Consider the following 20,245-nt stretch of genomic DNA (forward strand, 5'->3'; position numbering starts at 1 on the left):
GACAAGTGACCGAGTTCATCCGTCCGAGGTCTCTTAATAATTATTTAACTGCCGCAAGTTCCAGATATTTAGATTCCATGGGCCAATCAAATGTCCCCTCCCCCCACCCCCCAAAAATGAGAAGACTAACAGCTTTGATGCTTGGCAAAAAAGAAAAAATATATATATTAATAAAACAATTTGAGGCCAGGCACAGTGGCTCACGCCTGTAATCCCAACACTTTGGGAGGCCAAGGTGGGCAGATCATGAGGTCAGGAGTTTGAGACCAGCCTGGTCAACATGGTAAAACCACATTTCTACTAAAAATACAAAAATTAGCCGGGCGTGGTGCACATGCCTGTAGTCCCAGCTACTCAGGAGGCTGAGGCAGAAGAATTGCTTGAACTCGAGAGGTGGAGGTTGCAGTGGGCCAAGATGGTGCCACTGCACTCCAGCCTGGGCAACAGAGCGAGATTCTGTCTCAAAAAAAAAAAAAAAAAAAAAAAAAAAATTACTATCAACTATCACCATCATTTTAACTCCTAAATAATAGGCAAGGCATAATCTCAGAATAAAAGACAGTCATGGCCGGGCGTGGTGGCTCACGCCTGTAATCCCAGCACTTTGGGAGGCCAAGGCGGGTGGATCACCCGAGGTCAGGAGTTCAAGACCAGCCTGGCCAACATGCTGAAACCCTGTCTCTACTAAAAATATAAAAACTAGCCAGGCGTGGTGGTGGACACCTGTAATCCCAGCTACTCAGGAGGCTGAGACCGGAGAATTGCTTGAACCCAGGAGACAGGGATTGCAGTGAGCCGACACAGTGCCACTGCACTCCAGCCTCAGCGACAGAGTGAGACTCTGTCTCAAAAACAAAACAAAACAAAACAAACAAAAAACAGAATAAAAGACAGTCATTTAATTACAAAAAGAAAACTTTATGAGAAACCAACCCCATTGAACTACTGTTTCCTGTTCCAACAGAGATCCTGGTGAAAATCTGGTTTCCCTTGGGAACCACTGTTATGTCTGTCCCTTCTGGGTCTTCTCTTTTGTCGAGCATCTGCCCCATGAGCCCTTGAGCCCCTCATCCTGAGTAATCAGTCACTCAGGGACAGTGCCTCAGAGGCAAGGATACCTCCAATATCTCGAGATGCTGGGACTGTCCCCCAGGCACAAAAATATATCTGAATCTCTCCCACCCTGGTCCTATCCTGAGTCCACATTCAGCAGAAAGAGCCTTGGCTTCAGAGTAGACAGAAGTAAGCCTAAGATCTTTCTCTGCCCACCTCCAGCCACCTTCTGACCTTGGACAAGTCACATCATCCCCCTGAGCTTTGGCTTCCTCATCTACAAAATGCGCTTCACAGAGCAGCCTTGCATGGCGTTTGCAAGGATTCAGTGGGATGCTGTGTGCTAAGGGCCCAGCACAGAGTGGGTGCTCAGTCAATGCTCTGCCTGCTTTTCTCTGTTGGTCTTGGGGTAGCCACATTTTCTCTCTGCCTGGGTGAAGTTAAAGAAACATATGGTCCGTCTATCTTCCTCCTGGGATTTGGGAACAAATTCATAATTCCTTTGGCCAAATCAGGCTCTGGGTCTTGGTCCCAATCCTGCTAAGGACTTGCTGTGTGACCTTAACAAGTAGCCACTCCCACTAGGACTCACTTTTTGCAAACTATAAAATGAGGGGTTTGAGCTAATTAATCCCTAAGGACCTTCAAGACTCTGGTTAGGGTTGATTTGCAAAGACTTCCTTTTTTTGCGAGGGATGGGGGAGAGGGAGAGGTGAGGTGTGGGGAGGGAGGAAGAATCCCACCCTATTTGAGGTCCTGGCAGTGGAAGGAGTGCCCATACGCGGGCCTCAAAAAATGTTAACATCAGCCTGAGGGGCTTGATCCTATGCCTTCTCACCAGAGCCTGGGATACTTGCCCTGGTTGGCTGTGGGGGAGGGAGTCCTTCCTTTCCACAACACCTCGGGCTGCTTAGTAAGGCAAGAAGACTAGGCACCCTGCCACTCTCTGGCGACCCTCCAAGATGCCGGTGCCTCTCGGTCACAGCTGAGGCCTCAGTGTCTTCATTCTCAGGGCAGACTGCCTTGAACCCAATCCTAGTGACATTTCCCATCAATCTGCCCCACACCCAGGAGCCACCTGACGCCTTGGGGCTATTCTGGGGAGCTGAGGTGGGATCCAGAGCCTCTGGGAAATGTCGTCTGGAGCCCAGAGGCCCTGAAGCAGAGGTCCTCTCCCTCCTCTCCCCCTCAGGAAGGCGGAACCATCCCAAGAGACAATGCTCTGGGCATGTTCTCTGCCCCTCCCCGCAGCATCCCCCTGGAATCTAGTTAAATCAGACACTGGGGGAGGCCTTACAGGGGTGAAGTCCTAGGGGCATGACTACGGGGTGGGAGGTCTCTGAGGGTGAAGGGGCCAGAAGGTCATTTCAGTGGATTACGGGGACAGGTCATGGGTCATGAGAGAGGAGTTATGAAGCCCTGTGAGAGGCTGGGAGGACGATAAGGGAGCCACACTGTGAAATGCCCACATTTCATAACAGGAAGGTAACAAAACCTGTCTGAATTCAATCAATCAAGAAATCACAATAAGTATGAGTATTTAGTATTAGGGAGGTTGCCTCAGGCAGCTGAGGAGAAGGGCTGGACAAGGAACTGCTGTCTTTCTTTAGAAAGTGTGTTACTGTTTTATTTGATTTTGTTTGCACTGTGTCCAAATATTACATGAATAAAATGTTTACATTTAAGAATTCGTAGTGAAATAAAGCAGTCTAGAGTGCACAGTAATCTCTCTCCTAGCCCATGGCCCCACTGCTGTCATGAACCCACCACAAGGAGTCCCAGTGTAATGTCACCTTGCAGCCTAGAGACGAAGGCCACAGGGCTGCCAAGGTGCGGACGTGGGTACTTCCTCTGGGAATGACCTTCAAGGGAGCAAGTCTTGGGTCTTTGACTTTGGGCTGGGCTTTTGGAAGTAGCTTGTGGGGAGGTCAGCCTGGGATCCTTGCAGGGAATAGCAGAGAGAAGTCATCTGGAGTCTGAGGCCCTGCTAAGAGCCTGGCTCTGCTCTGGGAACTTCCGTGGTCACTTCCCTGCTGGGAGCCTGGGTTTCCTCATCTGTATCGTTAGCGGGTGGGGGTGATCACGCCTCCCCTGGGGTGGCCGAGAGAGCACGCCATGGAAAACGCTGTGTATCTGCAGAGCAGGATGCCCGCAAGGGAGAGCTCGTTACCTTGAAATGGACAGAGTGGCTCCCTAAAGAGGCTGGACCTGCAGCTCCTTCCCAGGGAGGAGTTTCAGGAAGCTGAGTTCCCTGAAAGGCAACATTCAGTGGGCATGACCAGCTGGAAATTTCACAAAGGTGCAGGAGCCAAAACCAATATTATTCCTGCCCCTGCACCCCAGCCTCTTTACCAGCCCCTGGTGACACCGCCTTCCCTTCTTTCCCCTGGGGTCCTTATCCTGCACTGGCCTCCCGGATTACCAGCCCGATTTGCTGACAAGCGGCTTCTCTGAACCTGGGTTTGCTGCCCTGTGAAACGGGAGCAATGCTCTTTATCTTATGGGACTGTGGACACCTTGAGAGCAGGTGCTGTGCCTCCATTGCCCATTGCCTAGTACAGTTTCCGGAGCACCGTAGCTCCACAGCAGTGAAATGTGGAGTGAATGCAATCGGAGGCAGGAGGTTACAAATTACGCCTTACAGCACCTAACTCACCGCAGGGCTGCAGAGGCGGGGACACAGAGGGCTGCCTCTCCCAAGGGCCAGGTGCCCTTGCAGCCTCCTTCTAGACCGGAGAAGTCACATGCAGGCCTAGGGCATGCAGGCTATAGGCAAAGGGAGGACCTGAACGTGATCTCTGGACTCAGTTGGGCTCGGTTGGCCCAGAGAAGGGTGACATCAGTGCGCTTCGTGTGCCAGGACCCTCCTTTCCATGCCCTCCAGGCAGAGGGTGTGCCTGCCAAGGGGACTAACCAGGAATGCATTCATTACCACCCAGCACCCACCAGGTCCAAGTTATGCTCAGCATGAGACGAGCCCACTCGGGCAGCTCTAGGGGCCTGGAACCTGCACACGTCACGTGTGTGACACTCCCAACACCTTCCCAACCACATCCCTACTCAACCCTGTCCGTCTCCAACTCAAGGCAATTTCGCCTCCCAAGGGACATTTGACAATACCCGGAGACATTTTTGGCTGTCGTGACTGGGAGGGATGTTTCTGGCATCTGGTAGGTGGAAACCAGGTGGGCTGTTAAACATCCTCCAATGCACAGGCTGTACCCACACAAAGAATTATTTGGCTCAAAAATGTCAGTAGTGCCTTCCATTGCTGTTAATGCACCTGCTGTAACCAGGAACGGCCCCATGTTACAGGTGAGGAAACTGGGGCTCAGAGTGGTTGTCTAACCTGCCCAAAGTCACACAGCTTATAAGCAGAGAACCAGGGTCTAAACTCCATCTTGTCTGATGCTAAACCTTTTCATTTCCCTACAGCCTCCACAAAGCCTATCTCCATGGCAGGCCTAGGGATGCTGAAGGTCCCTTCACCAAAAGAAGGGATAAGTGGGGGCCTGGCCCTGGTTCCTCCATCTGGACTCACAGGTGCCCTCAGACCAAGAGGGCTTAGAGACAGCTTCCCACCCACAGTAAAACCTTGAAGGTGGGATCTAGACCACTGGAAGTTCTTGGAGAGAAAGAGACATACACACACAGGTGCACGTGTGCACACCTATGCGTATGCCCGGGTAGACTGAGAAAGGCAGTTTGGGAATGCTATGCCTGTAAGTTTTCAGAATATGAACTATGAATCAGACCAACTGCACTGTGTACCCCAGTTCTGCTAGCATCCCTATGTGACCTTGGGCATGAGACTTCACCCCTGAACTGAGGCTCCCAGATCTGTGCATCGAGGATCATTCCCCAACCCCCAGCAAGAACAAAGAAGTGGTGGGAGGACCTGGACCTCCCCGATGGCAGCTCCTGCGGCCATAAGCTACGAAGTCCACACAGTGTCTGCCGATGGTCTTCAGTGAGTAGTGGAATGTTGAGGCAGGGGGTTGTGTAAGATGATGTCAGCGAGGTCCTCCCTTTCCCGTGACCAAATGAATGACTGAGATGCACCCTAATCCCACAGGTCTTCCTCGTGCCCCTGCCCCACCCTGCCTGGCAGGCTCAGCAACTCACCCATGTCTCTTCTCCCCAGAGATCTCCCTGGATGTGGACGCAGACCGGGATGGCGTGGTGGAGAAGAACAACCCAAAGAAGGTACCTAGCTATCAGGGCAGGCACCACCCTGAACCCGGGGCTTCTGAGGGCACAGCCCCAGATCGTGCAGGCAGCCATGGTTCTCCCACCAAGCAGGCAATTCCCATTTCACAGCTCAGGAGACCGAGGCCCAAGACAGGCTCCCAGACACACAGCATACCAATGATGGAACCCACAGACGAGCTCAGGCATCTTATAGAGACGGCTACAGAGCAGGCTCTTGAGTCCTAGTTTCTCCATCCCGTGATGGGGACGCCCAGTTCATGGAACTGTTGGAAAGGATAAATGTGCCTTCTGCAGAGGAAGCGCTGTGAAGGCATTTGCTCTTATTATTTTGCCTCTTCTTTTAAGACTGGGGAGGTGGGGGAGACAGACCCTCAGGACAGAGGGTCGCATTCATCATTCTCAGTTCCAGGCGCGGTATTATCTCTGCTGGTGCACGCACAGCTCCTCTCCTCTTTCTGTTTATTCATTCATTCACCATTCATTCATTTGTTCCCTCATTCATTTACTTATTTTCTTTTATCTTGCATTCCCCACTTCCATTCTGCTGCCCCACAGAGGACCATTTTGCTGGGTTTAATGTGTCTCTTTCTGCTCTGGTGACTCTCAGGAGGCATGTGGTGTGGTTGGTGTGCATGTATGTTTAATTTGTGCAGACAGCATGGTTTCTCCATCTCATTCTCTTTTGTACTTTTCCCTCAACACAGTTTTTAGGCTCCATCAGTCTTGCTCTGTGTGCATTCAGGCTGTTGCTTCTAACTGCTTTCTGTTTTCTGCCCTTCTATATCATCTCAATTTTTGCTGTGGGCATATGTGACTTTTATAATAACACTCTGAAGCCTAGGGTAATGTATACTTAGAGGGGTACTTATGAAGTGAAATAAACACAGCCTGATGAGAAGCCTGGGTCCTAGAAGCCTGCTCCCTTGACTCTCTGCAGGTCAGGAGAGGGTTCTCAGCCCTGTGGGAGAGTCCCTTCTTCTAGGATCACGAGCAAGGCTTGCCTGAGACCAGGGCCAGCCCTGCACACTCATTCTCTGAGTCTGTGGCCAAGCCATATGAAAATGAACTCCACAGAGACCTCTGAGGCCCAGCAGCCCCAGGTGAACAGCTTCCAACATCCCCCAAGGGGCTGTGCAGTCTTGGCAAAGTCACGCAATCCCATGAGCCTGAACTTGGCCAGAATTTCTAAATCTGGGCCGGTGAAGTTTTCACATTTTCTTCACTCATCCCATAAATATTTGCTGAGCGTCTTTTCCGTTCCAGGAGTGGGTCGGGCCCAGGGGATGCAGAAAGAATAAGAGAAACACAGCCCTGGCCTTAAGGAGCCCATGGTCCACATTAAAAATTGAGTGTTGTGGATGGTGTCTCATCACAATTGTCCTAAGTCCTCCCAAAAAGGATGTGTACCGTGCCAGGTGTGGATCTGGGGAAGCTGCTCTGTCCTAGAGAATCAGAAAGGCCTCCAGGAAGAAGAGACAGTTATGATGTAATAAACGAGGGGTAGAGTGGGCCAGGTGGAAAGGGGCAGGATGGCAGCAGAGGGACTGGCATGGGCAAAGGCCTGGGAGCTTGAGTCTTTTGGGAGCAGAAAGGCGCCAGGATGGGTGGGGCAGAGTGAGCGAGGGGCAAGGTGGAGGAGATGAGATAGAGAGGAAGGCAAGTTTCACCAGGCCTTCCAGGCCACAGCAAGGAATCAGGGCTTCATCCTAATTCAACCGGGAGCCCCTGACCTGGCTTCAAGCAGGGAAGCAACACGATCTGGCCCGAGTTTGTTCTAGTAGCGCTCTGGCTGCAGTGTAGAAAGTGGAGCACCGTGCAGGTCCTATTTGGAGCACTAGGAGGGCGTCTGGAAACAGCTGGGTGTCATCCACCCAGGCGTCTCCTCCTGAGCTCCCCTAGGGACCTCGGGACCTGTGGTAGAATGTCCGTCTGTTCATTTCTCTGGCCAGCCTCCACCTCCCTGCCTCCACCCATGCCAGACACCAGCCGCATCAGACAGGAGGCCCATAAATGCCTCGGTCAGCCTTCCTGTCTCTGTGCCTCTCCTGAACTTGCCTTTGATGCCCATGTTCATCCTCTGTGGACATCAGTCTTGAGATTCACATTTGCCAAGTCACAGCTGCCCCAGTGGGTGGCAGCTACTCTTTACCCTCATCCTGGGGCTGTCTCTCCGGTGTCCCATGGGGTCTATACAAGCATAGAGAAGAGAGCACTGACCTTTCTTCCTGCCACTGTAGGCATCCTGGACCTGGGGCCCCGAGGGCCAGGGGGCCATCCTACTGGTGAACTGTGACCGAGAGACACCCTGGTTGCCCAAGGAGGACTGCCGTGATGAGAAGGTCTACAGCAAGGAAGGTGCCAGCAGGCCCTGCACTTGGGGGGCAGGATGGGAGGAGTGAAAAGATTCATGCCCAGTCCTGGGCTGGGCTGAGGGTGAGGCAGGTGTGGACTCAAGCCTCTGGGGATGGTGGACACAAATACCACTCTTGCTTAAAGCCAAAGGCAAAACCATAGGAAATACTTGAGGGCTGGGCTTGGTGGCTCACACATGTAATCCCAGCATTTTGGGAAGCTAAGGCAGGTGGATCATGAAGTCAGGAGTTCAAGACCAGCCTGACCAATATGATGAAACCCCATCTCTACTAAAAATACAAAAATTAGCCGGGCATGGTGGCATGCACCTGTAATCCCAGTTACTCAGGAGGCAGAGGCAGAAGAATCACTTGAACCCAGGAAGCAGAGATTGCAGTGAGCCAAGATACCACTGCACTCCAGCCTGGACAACGGAGCAAAACTCTGTCTTGAAACAACAACAAAAAAAAAGAATAAAAAGAAAATAGACCAGAAGGAAATTCCCCAAAAAGTTAATCATCTCCAGTGTTGGAAATGACAACTAGTTTTTATTCTGTTTTATGCTTTGCTTTGCTTTGCTTTTTTCTTTTCTTTTTTTTTTTTTTTTTTTGAGACAAGGCCTTGTTCTGTTGCCTAGGCTGGAGTACAGTGGCATGATCATAGCTCACTACAGCCTCAACCTCCTGGGTTCAAGCCATCCTCCTGCCTTAGCCTCCTGAGTAGCCGGGATTACAGGCACATGCCACCATGCATAGCTAAATTTTTTTATTTTTGTAAAGATGGGGTCTTGCTATGTTGCCCAGTCTGGTGTTTGTCTCCTGGCCTTAAGCGATCTACCCACCTCATCCTCCCAAAGCACTGGGATTACAGGTGTGAGCCACAGCACACGGTCTCTTTATGCTTTTCTATAGTTTCCATTAATACACATCCATGGGGACTTTTTCCTGATTATCAAAGTAAAAGGCATTGGGAAGCTGAGGCTCCAGCAGCAGATCTCTTCATTCTCACCTCCTGTCCCTCAGATCTCAAGGACATGTCCCAGATGATCCTGCGGACCAAAGGCCCCGACCGCCTCCCCGCCGGATACGAGATGGTTCTGTACATTTCCATGTCAGACTCAGACAAAGTGGGCGTGTTCTACGTGGAGAGTGAGTGACCCCAGCCCAGCCCAGCCCTTTCTAGCCACCTATCCTCCTCCCCTTAGCATCTGTGACCTTCACAGGTGCAGGTGCCTGGAGAAGACCTGGATTGGTCTCTGGGTGATTGTAACATGGCAATGCTGCTGTCCCATGAAGTTGAAAGACTCCATGGGGACACATCGCTCCTCCTCTCAAAGGAGTCTGGAGTGACATGGGTCTATGTAGAACCCAGAGGCCCTTCTTCCCGACGAATCAGGGGAGGAAGGGCATTTGGGCACCTCTTTTCTGAAGTCATGTCACCTTCAGGATACCTGAGGCAGGGCAGGCACCACCTCCAGGTATTTTCTGCCATCTCTGACTTTCAAAGACCCCCTAAAGATGCAGTGGGCACCCTTGAAGAGTTGACCCCTTGCTCCTCTTGATGACAACAGGTGTCCTGGGCCCCCACTGTGTAGGGCACAGGCTCCTGCCCTGGAGCTAGTCCTTGTAGCTGCCGGCTCTGCCTCACCCTTTCTGTGAATATGTGTTGAGCTCTTCGGTGCCAGGCGCTGTTCTCAGCTTTGAGATCTCTGCAGTAAACACGACAATCACACCCTGCCCTCGAGGAGCTGCCAGTCTAGCAAGAGAGACATAATCAGTACTACAATTGGAGGAAATGAAATAGAATAAGTGAGGAGAATGGCAGGGCAGAGGCACTACTAGATGGTTGCCTCTGGAAAGGCCTCTCTGAGGAGGTGACATCTGAGCTGAGACTCAAACGAACGATAAGAAGGAACCAGCCACTTGTGAGCTGAGGGAAGAGTGTTCTAAGCAGAGGGAACGGCATCTGCAAAGCCTGGAGGAGGAGACCAGTTTGGAGTGTGGGAAGAGCAGATGGAAGCCCAGAGCAGGGTTGGGAGTCAAGGTCAGTGAGCTGGGCCAGGGGCCAGAGCATGCAGACTGGGTTTGGATTTTATTCCGAGTGCAATGGAATGCCATTAGAGGGTTTTATGCAAGGGACTGTCATAATAATGATGTATGTATTCTAAAAGCTCCCTCAGCAAAATAGTCGGCATTGCAATTTGCCATGGTACAAGGCGGGTTGTGGGGTGGCGGGCGGGGGGGGGGGTGCTTCTGCATGCCCAGCTGCCTAGTGGGGCCAGGATCTCTGGCCCGGCCCTGGACCCACCTCTAGACAGGCCCACTAGATCCAGGGCACTTGCCAGGAAGTAAGTAGGGACCCTGGACCCTCCCATCAGAGAGGTATTTAGCCAGGATGGCAGTGGCCAGCCGTCACCCAATGCCAGTCCTCCTTCTGATTCACCCTGGGCTCCAGGCAGTGACCTCACACAGGTCGGAATGTGCCCAGAGTCAGGCTGTCTCCGATGCCGTAGGGTGCCGGAGATGTCGATGTTTACACCATCCAGGCTAAGGTTGTCAAGGAGGATGGGCTCACCGGCGGGAGCAGGAGGGATGCAAGCAGGACCTCAACCTTGGCCTCTTGACCTTGGTGTCATGACGTGAGACCTGTGGCAAATCATGACGTCTGGACATTATCTAGAAATTTCTTCTCTTTGCTAATGGGAGTGGACTCTGGTCTGTTTCCATAATCTCGTCCCTCCCCGTCACTTGCCATTTGAGACGGGTCCTGAGCAAACAAGAGAAAAGAGGAACTACTACCGCAAGGGCTTTGAGAATGTCCCTTGGATCCTCTTATCTGGGCTGCCCATCCTGTGGGGAGCAGCCATAACTGAGACGGTGGGGACCCAGAAGAGACAGTTTCCCAATAATGTTGACTCTGGGTGAAAACTCTTAGACAGAGACCACACACACACACACACACACACAAACACGCACACACACACACACAAGCAAAGGACGACAGATAATTGACCAGTAGCACAGTCTCCTTTTCTTCCAGGTAAACACTTTGGAGTTATGTCAAATTCCAGGTACCCCTATAGATGAGCAAATGTCAGGTGTCCTGGTAGGGTCAGACCAGCTCTCCCCAAGGGCAAGGGGCTGGGTTGGAGACTGAAGGACCCCTACAGGGAGTGCTGGAGTCAGGGAGCTACCATTCTGGGTCCAGGCAAGTCTCCTCACCAGCCCCAGCCTTGGGGTGCTCATCTCTGATGTGGCATGGGAATAGCAAGAGTCCCAACTGTCCCGACTATCCTGGTATGCCGGGTGTCCCAGATGGTGGTGGGGATCAAATGAGGAAGGTGTGTCAGGCACTAAGTGCGGTAGCTGGCCTTTGGAAAGCTCTCCATAAATGGCAATTAAGGCTTTTGTTGAAATTATGATGATGACTGTTGGTTATAATGATTGGAGTGGACAGAAGGCTTCAGTTTTCCTAGGAAGACCTGGTGACTGCCTCCGCCTCAAATTCTGCCCAGAACACCAAGCACTGGGGCCTTGCCTCTTTATACAAGGATATGGTAATCCAGTTTGCCTAGGACTTTCCTTGCTTTAGCACTGAGGGCCCCTCATGCCAGGAAACCCCTCAGTCCTAGGGAAACCAAATCAGCTGGTCACACTATCAAGGAGTCTCACTGGGAAGTGGAATCATTCCGAAGTAGCTGGAAAGGTTAAGGCAAATCATACCACGTGCTGGCCAACGCCTGGGGCAGAGAGGTCACGGTGGTCAATGGGCCCAGCCCAAGGCACGAGGACCACTCAATAGAGCGGCATTGTTGGTTCCTGCAGAGAGAGCTGGCCACGCTCAGTGTGGGGTCTGTGCCGAGCCAGGGATGGAGGACGGGGAAAGGAGGCTCCTGGGAACAATGGCTGAATTGTTCCCACCAAGGAATCAGTCCACCCGGAGCTGGCCCCAACTGTCAGAAAGCAGCCCAGAATAGAGGTGTATTGTGAATCACAGGCCACGGGCCACATCGGGAGGGAGAAAGCTGCTGGCAGACGGACTAGAATGTGTCCTCCACCTGCCCCACCACCACCCTGGCCAGATCCCTGTTCCTACCCCAGAATTTGGGGGAGACCCCCAGGTGCTCTGAGCCCTGGGAAAGCTTTGGCTGTGTGACTTCTGCCAGGACAAGTTGGCTTCTAGGCCTGACTCTCCCCTGAGCATCAGTTCAAGTGCAGCCTGGGGCCTGTGGACGTGGGAGGGCCCAAGTGCTTGGAAGAAAATGTTTGTGTGATGCTAATCTATCTGAATCCACTGAGTGATAGGGCCGTAGGGTGCACACTATTGTTTCTGGGTGAGCAGGACCTCACTTTCTATTCTTTGGGACTTTCAGTATCTGAATTTTTCCACCTCATTTCTTGGACTCCTCCTTCCCAAGGGAGGATGAGGTGGGACATGGTTTCCCTGCCTTCTGTCCGGAAACTATTCAATGAAAACTCCTTCACGTCCTTGTAATACAGGTCCAAGCAGTGTTATCGATGGTTACCCATGGTTACCGAGGTTACTGAAGTTACTGAGGCTGTGTCATTTACACTGACCCTGTGGCGTGGGTATCATTATCTCCCACTTAACAGATGAGTAAACTGAGGCTCAGGGAGGTTAAGTGAATTCTCTGAGGTTTTGTTTTTTTTGTTTTTTTTGATATGGAGTCTCACTCTGTTGCCCAGGCTGGAATGCAGTGGTGTGATATCGGTTCACCACAACTTCTGCCTCCTGGGTTCAAGAGATTTGGCTTGGGAGGCTGCCTCAGCCTCCCAAGTAGCTGGGATTACAGGCGTGCGCCACCATGTCCGGCTAATTTTTGTATTTTCAGTTGAGATGGGGTTTCACTATGTTGGCCAGTCTAGTCTCGAACTCCTAACCTCGTGATTCGCCTGCCTCGGCCTCCCAAAGTGCTGGGATTACAGGCGTGAGCCACTGCGCCCGGCTCCCTGAGGTTTTATAGCTTATAAAGCCAGAGCAGTATTTAAACCAGGTCCCTCTGCCATTGGAAGTCATAACCACTAAGGGAAGCACCCTTAGTGAGATTTATAACCCGGGTCTAATTCGGCACATTGTCCCACAAGAGGAACCCTCCCAAGCCCTGGCTTCGTGGTTCATTCACTTATTTCACATGTTTTAATCAAGCACCTGGTTTGTGCCAGGCTATTCTGATTACGTGTTCTAACCCTTGAGCATCTGGTCATTAACCATTATCATTGTCGTTGAAAGCACTAAGCTGAGGTTGATTCTGCCCTTCCAGCTCTACAGGGCATAAAGAAATTCCTTCTGGAACTGCGTAGGGTCCTATCTCCATGCCTTTACCAATGCAAGTATCTCCTCTCCCCACCACACCCATTTCTGCCTCCCCGCAAGGGCATCTCAAAGGCTGCCTTCCTCTGCTCAAATGCTTCCCATCTCGCCCCCTCGCCCTCCCCACCCTACCCCAAGTAACCAGACTGGATCTCACCCATAGCTGCCGTTATGACGCTTCCCACATCTGCTGCATCTTATCATCAGCTGAGCACTGCTCTTAGAGAGGCTGCATTTGGACCACCTCTGTCTCCCCGAAGGTCCTTGCCTGATTCGTGTGCTCTCAATCTGCCTGAAAATTCCCCCTTGGTCTCCCACAGGGAGTGTTGTGGGAGTCATTGGTTCGTTCAGTAGAGATTTGTTAAACATGACCATGTGCCAGGCAGGCCCTGGGCCCCACTGGGCCTGTCTCTACCCTTGCACAGGTCACCCACATTTAAAAAGGCTGTGATGAGGCCAGGTGTGGTGGCTCATACCTGTAATAGCAGCACTTTGGGAGTGTGAGGCAGGCAAATCACTCAAGGGAAGGAGTTCAAAACCAGCCTGACCAAGATGGTGACGAAACCCTGTCTCTGCCAAAAATACAAAAATTAGCCAGATATGGTGGTGTATGCCTGTAATCCCAGCTACTTGGGAGGCTGAGGCAGCAGAATCGCTTGAACCCAGGAGGCAGAGGTTGCAGTGAGCCAAGATCACGCCACTGCACTCCAGCCTAGGCTACAGAGCGAGACTCTGTCTATAAATAAATAAATAAATAAATAAATAAATAAATAAATAAAGGCTGTGATGGAGATGGCAGGGAGCTGTGGGAGCTCCAAGCAGAGCCCCTGGCTTTGTCTCTGGGGTATCTGGGCCGGATTGTTGCAAGTGACACAAACCAAGGCCTGAAGGAAGAAGGGACACGATTGTTTCAGGCAGAGGGGACAGCACAAGTCGAACTGGGAGCTTTCAGGAGGGCAGGAGCACTGAAGGAACCTGCCTTTCCGCCCAGCCACAAAAATGGACAGCCCATGCACTGGCCTTTACACCAACACGGCTTCCATGATATGGAGGGAATTTTTGGTACTAATGGGCACGTTTATGTTTTGTTTATACAAAGGGGATGAGAACTTGGGATTCAGAATTGGACTTGAACCTGAGTCCCAGCTCAGCTATTTACTGGCTCTCTGACTTTGGACAAGCCACTCCTCCTTTCTGAGATCGGTTTCCTCATCTGTGAAATGGAAACAATTATATCCTCCCCTGACACCACTAACTGCTCAGCTGGCAATTTCCTATTGGCCATTCACAAGAGAGCTTGTTCATTTTATAGACGAGGAAGCCAAAAGCCAGAGAGGGTGACTGTCTGGTGAAGCACCACACAGCCAGCACACAGCAGTGCTGAGAAAATGATGATGACTCCTAGCCATGGCCATTCTGGTGGTATTTTCTGCTTGTGCTTTTCTCTCTATCTAGAGAACAAACTACGTTGCCCTTTTGTCCCCATCAGTGATACCACCCCACTGACCTCTTGCTGATGTGGGTGGGAGTCTGACGCTGGTCCTTTTCCCTCCAGACCCGTTCTTCGGCCAACGCTATATCCACATCCTGGGCCGGCGGAAGCTCTACCATGTGGTCAAGTACACGGGTGGTTCTGCAGAGCTGCTGTTCTTCGTGGAAGGCCTCTGTTTCCCCGACGAGGGCTTCTCAGGCCTGGTCTCCATCCATGTCAGCCTGCTGGAGTACATGGCCCAGGTGAGGGCTCCAGGCTTCCACCACAGGGGGCTACCCCTGGGGACCAGGGTGGGGCTTTTACCAGCGGGCCATTCCTAGGAGCCCACACTATGCTCCACCCCGCTCAGAGCGCCAAGGGGGTAGGTCCAGGCTAGGAGACCTCGATGACCCCTGCAAAGCCTGCATGTGGCTGCCAGGGTCCTCGGAGCCATGCTCCTGGGCCCTCTGAGCCAGTCTCCTTGCTGCTCCTGCTCCCCATGGATTCCCTGTGGGCAATGTTTTCTGACACATTCCACGCCTGTACCCTGGCCTTCCCTGCTCCCTGCCTAGGTCTGAGGCCCAGAGTCCTGCTGATTAGCACAAGGCTCTAAGCAGCCACCCGGGTGGGGTTTGCTGACCACCTACTGTGCGCTCTGTACTTCCTGCCCTACTCTGATCCCTCCCCCAACTGTGGGTTATACCAACTCTGACTGCAGGCTGAACCCCAAATCCCAGTTTCAGGTTGTGTCCTACCCTGGGGCCAGGCGTCTCAGCTAGCTTTGCTCTTGCTTTCGGGAGAAGCTGGACGAGAAGAAGAGGTCCTGTCCCTCTAGGGAAGCCCCCCTCACTGAGGGCATGCTGTGTGCACAAGAACCTCTCATCACAAAGACCTTTTATCCCCAGACCCTAGTCTCTCAGGCCCACCCTGTTTCACTCAGAAAAAAAGGGAGGGACCTGACTGCTCTCACAGACACAAGAGCCCCTCATTTTTATCCCCAGGCCACTTTGGGAAAGGATACAATGGGTGCTATACAAGGGTGAGGCTGGATCTAGCTGAGATGTATAAGAATGAGCCCTGGCAGCAGACTGCCCAGGTTCAACTCCTGGTTTAACCACCACACGACACTAGGCGAGTGAATTAAGCTTCCTGTTAATTTCCTTAGTTAAGGGTAATATGCCGTAGTTTCTCCATCTGTAAGACAGGAAGTCCAAAAGGCATCTGCTGCCTGGGGTGGTTGTGAGCATCCAAACTTGTAAAGTTCTACTTACAAAGCACCCTCAAGCTCCCTGGGAAGTGCAAAAGGCAAAGCCAACAGGATAGAGGACAGGGATGGAGCTTCTGATGGCACCCATGCCCAGGGCAGCCGGAACCCCAGGATCTCTCAAGCACCCACAGAGACTCAAAAGGCAGACCACGGCAAGCAAGGCAAGCCGTGCAACAGTCCCACCACCCCCGCACATCCCCACCAAGGATGGGGTCCATTTCCTATAGCTTTTGAAAGGCAGCCCCACAAAGGAACTCTGGAATCAGACCTCACTTTCCCTCGGGTTCCAGGCAAGCTGCTTGACCATTCCTTAAAACAAAACAGTCTGTACATAGCAAAACTGACCCAAAACAATGCCAAAATGCCCACACACAGAAAAGGTGCCCAGGGCAAAAACAGAGGAAGGCGTGGGGCTGGTTCAACCGTTGTGTGGGGCGATTTCAGGAAGAGAAGTTTGATAGGACAAGATAGGACAGTGGTTAAGAGTATGAACTCAGCAGCTGACTGCCTGGGTGTAAAGCCTGGCTCTACCACTTACCAGCCATGTGACCTCGGGCAGTTAACAGCCCCATGACTCAGTTTCCCCATCTGAAAAGTGAGGATCATAACAGTATCTACCTCCTGCGGTGGTCGGAAGGCAGAAAAGAATTGGCACGTGTGAAAGTACTTAGCACAGGCTTGGTGCACAGCAAGTACTCAGGAAATGTATTCAGTCATCAGTTTCACCCGCTTTGAAAGGCAAGCAAAGAAAGCACCCTGACAAGACCTTTTGACCCCCCACGCCTTGTCTCTCACACCCAGGACATTCCCCTGACACCCATCTTCACAGACACCGTGATATTCCGGATTGCTCCGTGGATCATGACCCCCAACATCCTGCCTCCTGTGTCGGTGTTTGTATGCTGGTAAGGGATGGCCCCAGCCCGGAGAGGCAGCATGGCAGAGTGGCCAAGGGCCGAGTCAGATGGACATGAGTCTAGTTCCTGGCCCCATCACTTACCACTGTGTTACCTTGAGCAACTTTCTCGGCCTCTCTGAAATGCCCACATCATAGAGTCATGGTGAGGATTAAATGAGGCAAAGCAGGCAAAGCATTTATCCAAGATCCAGCATGCAGGGTATACTCTAAAAATAATAGCTGCCATTCTGTTCTCTTGCTGAACCCCCTACCACGCACTTAGCAACCTCCTCTGCAGTGGAAATGCAGCTCATCTGACTCATTCATTAAACAGACTTTTATTGACCACCTATTATGAGCTAGGTCCACAACAGCAAGATGAGAACCAAGGGAAAAAGTGCCTATGATTAGATGTCTGGCAACCCAAAAGGGACCCCTCGGGTCCTCACATGCATCCCATCTTCATGCCAGGCATAGCTCTGATTTGAAAATCTGTGGAGTCAGAGGCGTAAGGCATTGGGACAGGTAGGGGTGAGAGTTCCCCTCCTCATTTTATTTGTTCATGACCTTGACAAACGCCACATGAATGGGTGGGTTTACTTAGCCTTTGATTCCAGCAGCCTTTATAAAGGTGGCCGTGAGCACAGGTGTAGACTGATCTGCCCAGCATAGCCCAGAGATACCAGCTGCTTTCACCATCTCAGGGCGATGACTCTGGCCCCTCCTCACCCTTTCTCTTGGCCTCTCCTTCTTCCCCCAATTTCTCAGCATGAAGGATAATTACCTGTTCCTGAAAGAGGTGAAGAACCTGGTGGAGAAAACCAACTGTGACCTGAAGGTCTGCTTCCAGTACATAAACCGAGGCGATCGCTGGATCCAGGTGAGGAGCCCAGGTCCAGGCTGGGAAGGACATGACCCCGGGGTCAGGCAAAGAAGAGTCAGCTTCATGTAAACTTCCTGGCACCCAGCAGCTCTGCAGATGGAGATTCTTCTGTCAGCTTATATCTGCACACGTGCACAAAGACATGAACATACAAGGCAGTGCGCTGCAGTGCTGCTTCTTGTAGTAGCAAAAGATTGCAAAGCGACCTAAATGTCCATCCGTGGAGGACTGAGTAACAGCCTTCCCGGAAGTTCTGTGCAACCGCTAAAAAGGATGAAGCCAATATGGATACAGGATGTGCTTCAAGTTAAGTTGTTACTCAAAGGAAAACATATTCAGGATGCTGTTTGCTATTTGTGTGTTTTGTTTTGTTTGAGAGGGGGTCTCGCTCTGTCACCCAGGCTGGAGTGCAGTGGCACAATCTCAGCTCACTTTAACTTCTGCCTTCCGGGCTCAATCAATCCTCCCACCTCAGACTTCCGAGTAGCTGGGACTACAGGTGTGCACCACCACGCCTGGTTATCGTGTTTTTTAAAGTGAGGTCTAGGCCATGCATGGTGGATAATGCCTGTAATCCCAGCACTTTGGGAGACTGAGGTGGGAGGATTGCCTGAGACCAGGAATTCAAGACATGCTTGGGCAACATAGCAAGACCCTGCCTCCACAAAAAATTTTAAAATTAGCCTGGCATGGTAGTGCACACCTGTAGCCCTAGCTACTCAGAGGCTGAGGCAGGAGGACCGCTTGAGCCCAGGAGTTTGAGGCTGCAGTGGGCCATAATCATGACACTGCACTCCAGCCTGGGCAACAGAGTGAGACCCTGTCTCAAAAAAAAAAAAAAAACAATGGAGCTGATATCAATAAGAAACCTGCTTGTGATGTGCAGAGACCGCCTGTGGACACCTATGCTGCCATCGTCAGTGTGAGGGGAGGAGGATGGGGGACCAGGGGATAGGGAACAAGATAAACATTCTTTTTCCTTGGTGCTCTTGTGTTTCTCGAGTTTTCTGCCCATGTGCACAAATTGTCCCTTGGGCTCATCTAACAGCTCTCCTTGGTGTCCCTGCAGGATGAAATTGAGTTTGGCTACATCGAGGCCCCCCACAAAGGCTTCCCCGTGGTGCTGGACTCCCCCCGAGATGGAAACCTAAAAGACTTTCCTGTGAAGGAGCTCCTGGTAAGATGCTTAGGGCCACTTGGGGATGGAGGATGATCCCGGAGACTCTCGTAAGACAGAGTGGTCAGGAGACCCTGGGCCACCTTGACACATTCGTCTGCTGCCCAGAGCCTCTGTTTCTCCTCTGCAAAACGGGTCACTTGGGATAGCTGCCTCTGAGGTCCTTTCCTGCTCTGATAACTGATGTTTTTCCAAAACATGGAGCGTTTTCTAGTGGGAAATGGGAACTAAGGGAAATAGAGTAAGATCTAGTTCCAGAGGCCCTGGTCCCTGCTGCTGCCCTTCCCCTCCAAATTGCAGCAAAGTGAGTTAAGTAAGTTTCAAAGAAGAAAAAACATAGTTATGCAATTGTCCAAAATCATGGTTCCGACTTCCAAGTTCATCAGCACCTTGAGGCTATGGTTTTCGGTGCGTGTGTGGGTGTGTTTTTGTTTTTGTTTTCCGATACGGAGTCTTGCTCTGTCACCCAGGCTGAAATGCAGTGGCTCACTGCAACTTCCATCTCCCGGGTTCAAGCGATTCTCCTGCCTCAGCCTCCCAAGTAGCTGGGATTACAGGCATGCACCATCATGCCTGGCTAATTTTTGTATTTGTACTAGAGATGGGGTTTCACCATATTGGCCAGGCTGGCCTCGAACTCCTGACCTCAGGTGATCTGCCCAACTTGGCCTCCCAAAGTGCTGGGATTAGAGGCGTGAGCCACTGTACTCGGCCATGTTTTTTGTTTGTTTTTAAGCCATCTGACTCCTCTCATTCTGGAAGCCATTCTCACTCCCCTTTTAGGCCCTCAACAACCTAGTGTGTGAGGGTAGAACTGAAATCAATCCTTTTGTCTGCACTCTTCTGCCCTGAACACGCTGGGGGAGGTTTGAACAGGGCATGAAACAAGGGACTAGAGTAGGTCAGGGGACTTTTCCCAAGGTCACATGCAGGACAGCGTTCCTGTCAGACGCCAGGGCTGCCCAGAGCTGACCCTGTGCCAGGTTCACACCTGTTCTGCCCCACATTCCTAACCCAGTGCCCTGTTCACAAGGAGATGCTAGAGCCAGTGGCGTCGGCACAGAGCTTTGGAATGTCAGGCGGACCTGGTCTTGAGTCCTAATTGCACCTCTTAGCAGCCATGTGACCTTGGACAAGCAATTACCTTCCACAAGCCTCAGTTTCCTCATCTGTAAAATGGAGATAAAAATGATATCAGTCTCACAGAATGTTGTGAAGATTGAAAGCATTATATAAGTCATCAGTGCCATGGCTGATATAATGACCATTATTCGCTGCTGTTATGGTTATCATTCCCTGGGCCCTGTCCTCAGTGAGCCTATTGTCCACTTTCCCTAACACTATGATGAGTAGAGTCAAACCAACCACCAGCAATGATTGCCACAGGCATGAGAAACGAGGCCTTTCCAGGTCACCACCTGCCTTCAGTACTCCAGGCTGGCCTGGTTCCAAGGCCCCCGGCTGCATTGTTCCTTGAGGCCCAGACCAGGCCCAGCATTGTGCTGCATACCTGCCCACCTGTATGGTGCTGCAGAGCCCCAGCACCCCAGCCTTGGCAAGCTCCCATGTTGCCAGCTGGGACCCCAAGGTGAGAAAGCGCT

At 51.7% G+C, this 20,245-nt stretch overlaps 1 protein-coding gene across 1 annotated transcript in view; it reads left to right on the forward strand.

Moving 5' to 3' along the window:
• PADI2 (peptidyl arginine deiminase 2) overlaps positions 1 to 20,245 on the forward strand; it is a 53,749-nt gene that overhangs the window by 19,054 nt on the left and 14,450 nt on the right. The window contains exons 4-10 of the mRNA XM_007980321.3: positions 5,198 to 5,259; positions 7,503 to 7,620; positions 8,640 to 8,765; positions 14,504 to 14,682; positions 16,488 to 16,591; positions 17,353 to 17,464; positions 18,537 to 18,644. Coding sequence (XP_007978512.1) covers positions 5,198 to 5,259; positions 7,503 to 7,620; positions 8,640 to 8,765; positions 14,504 to 14,682; positions 16,488 to 16,591; positions 17,353 to 17,464; positions 18,537 to 18,644 — 809 coding nt within the window. The remainder of the gene's footprint in view (positions 1 to 5,197; positions 5,260 to 7,502; positions 7,621 to 8,639; positions 8,766 to 14,503; positions 14,683 to 16,487; positions 16,592 to 17,352; positions 17,465 to 18,536; positions 18,645 to 20,245) is intronic.

The sequence above is a fragment of the Chlorocebus sabaeus genome, chromosome 20, assembly GCF_047675955.1.
Source record: "Chlorocebus sabaeus isolate Y175 chromosome 20, mChlSab1.0.hap1, whole genome shotgun sequence".
Lineage (NCBI taxonomy): Eukaryota > Metazoa > Chordata > Mammalia > Primates > Cercopithecidae > Chlorocebus > Chlorocebus sabaeus.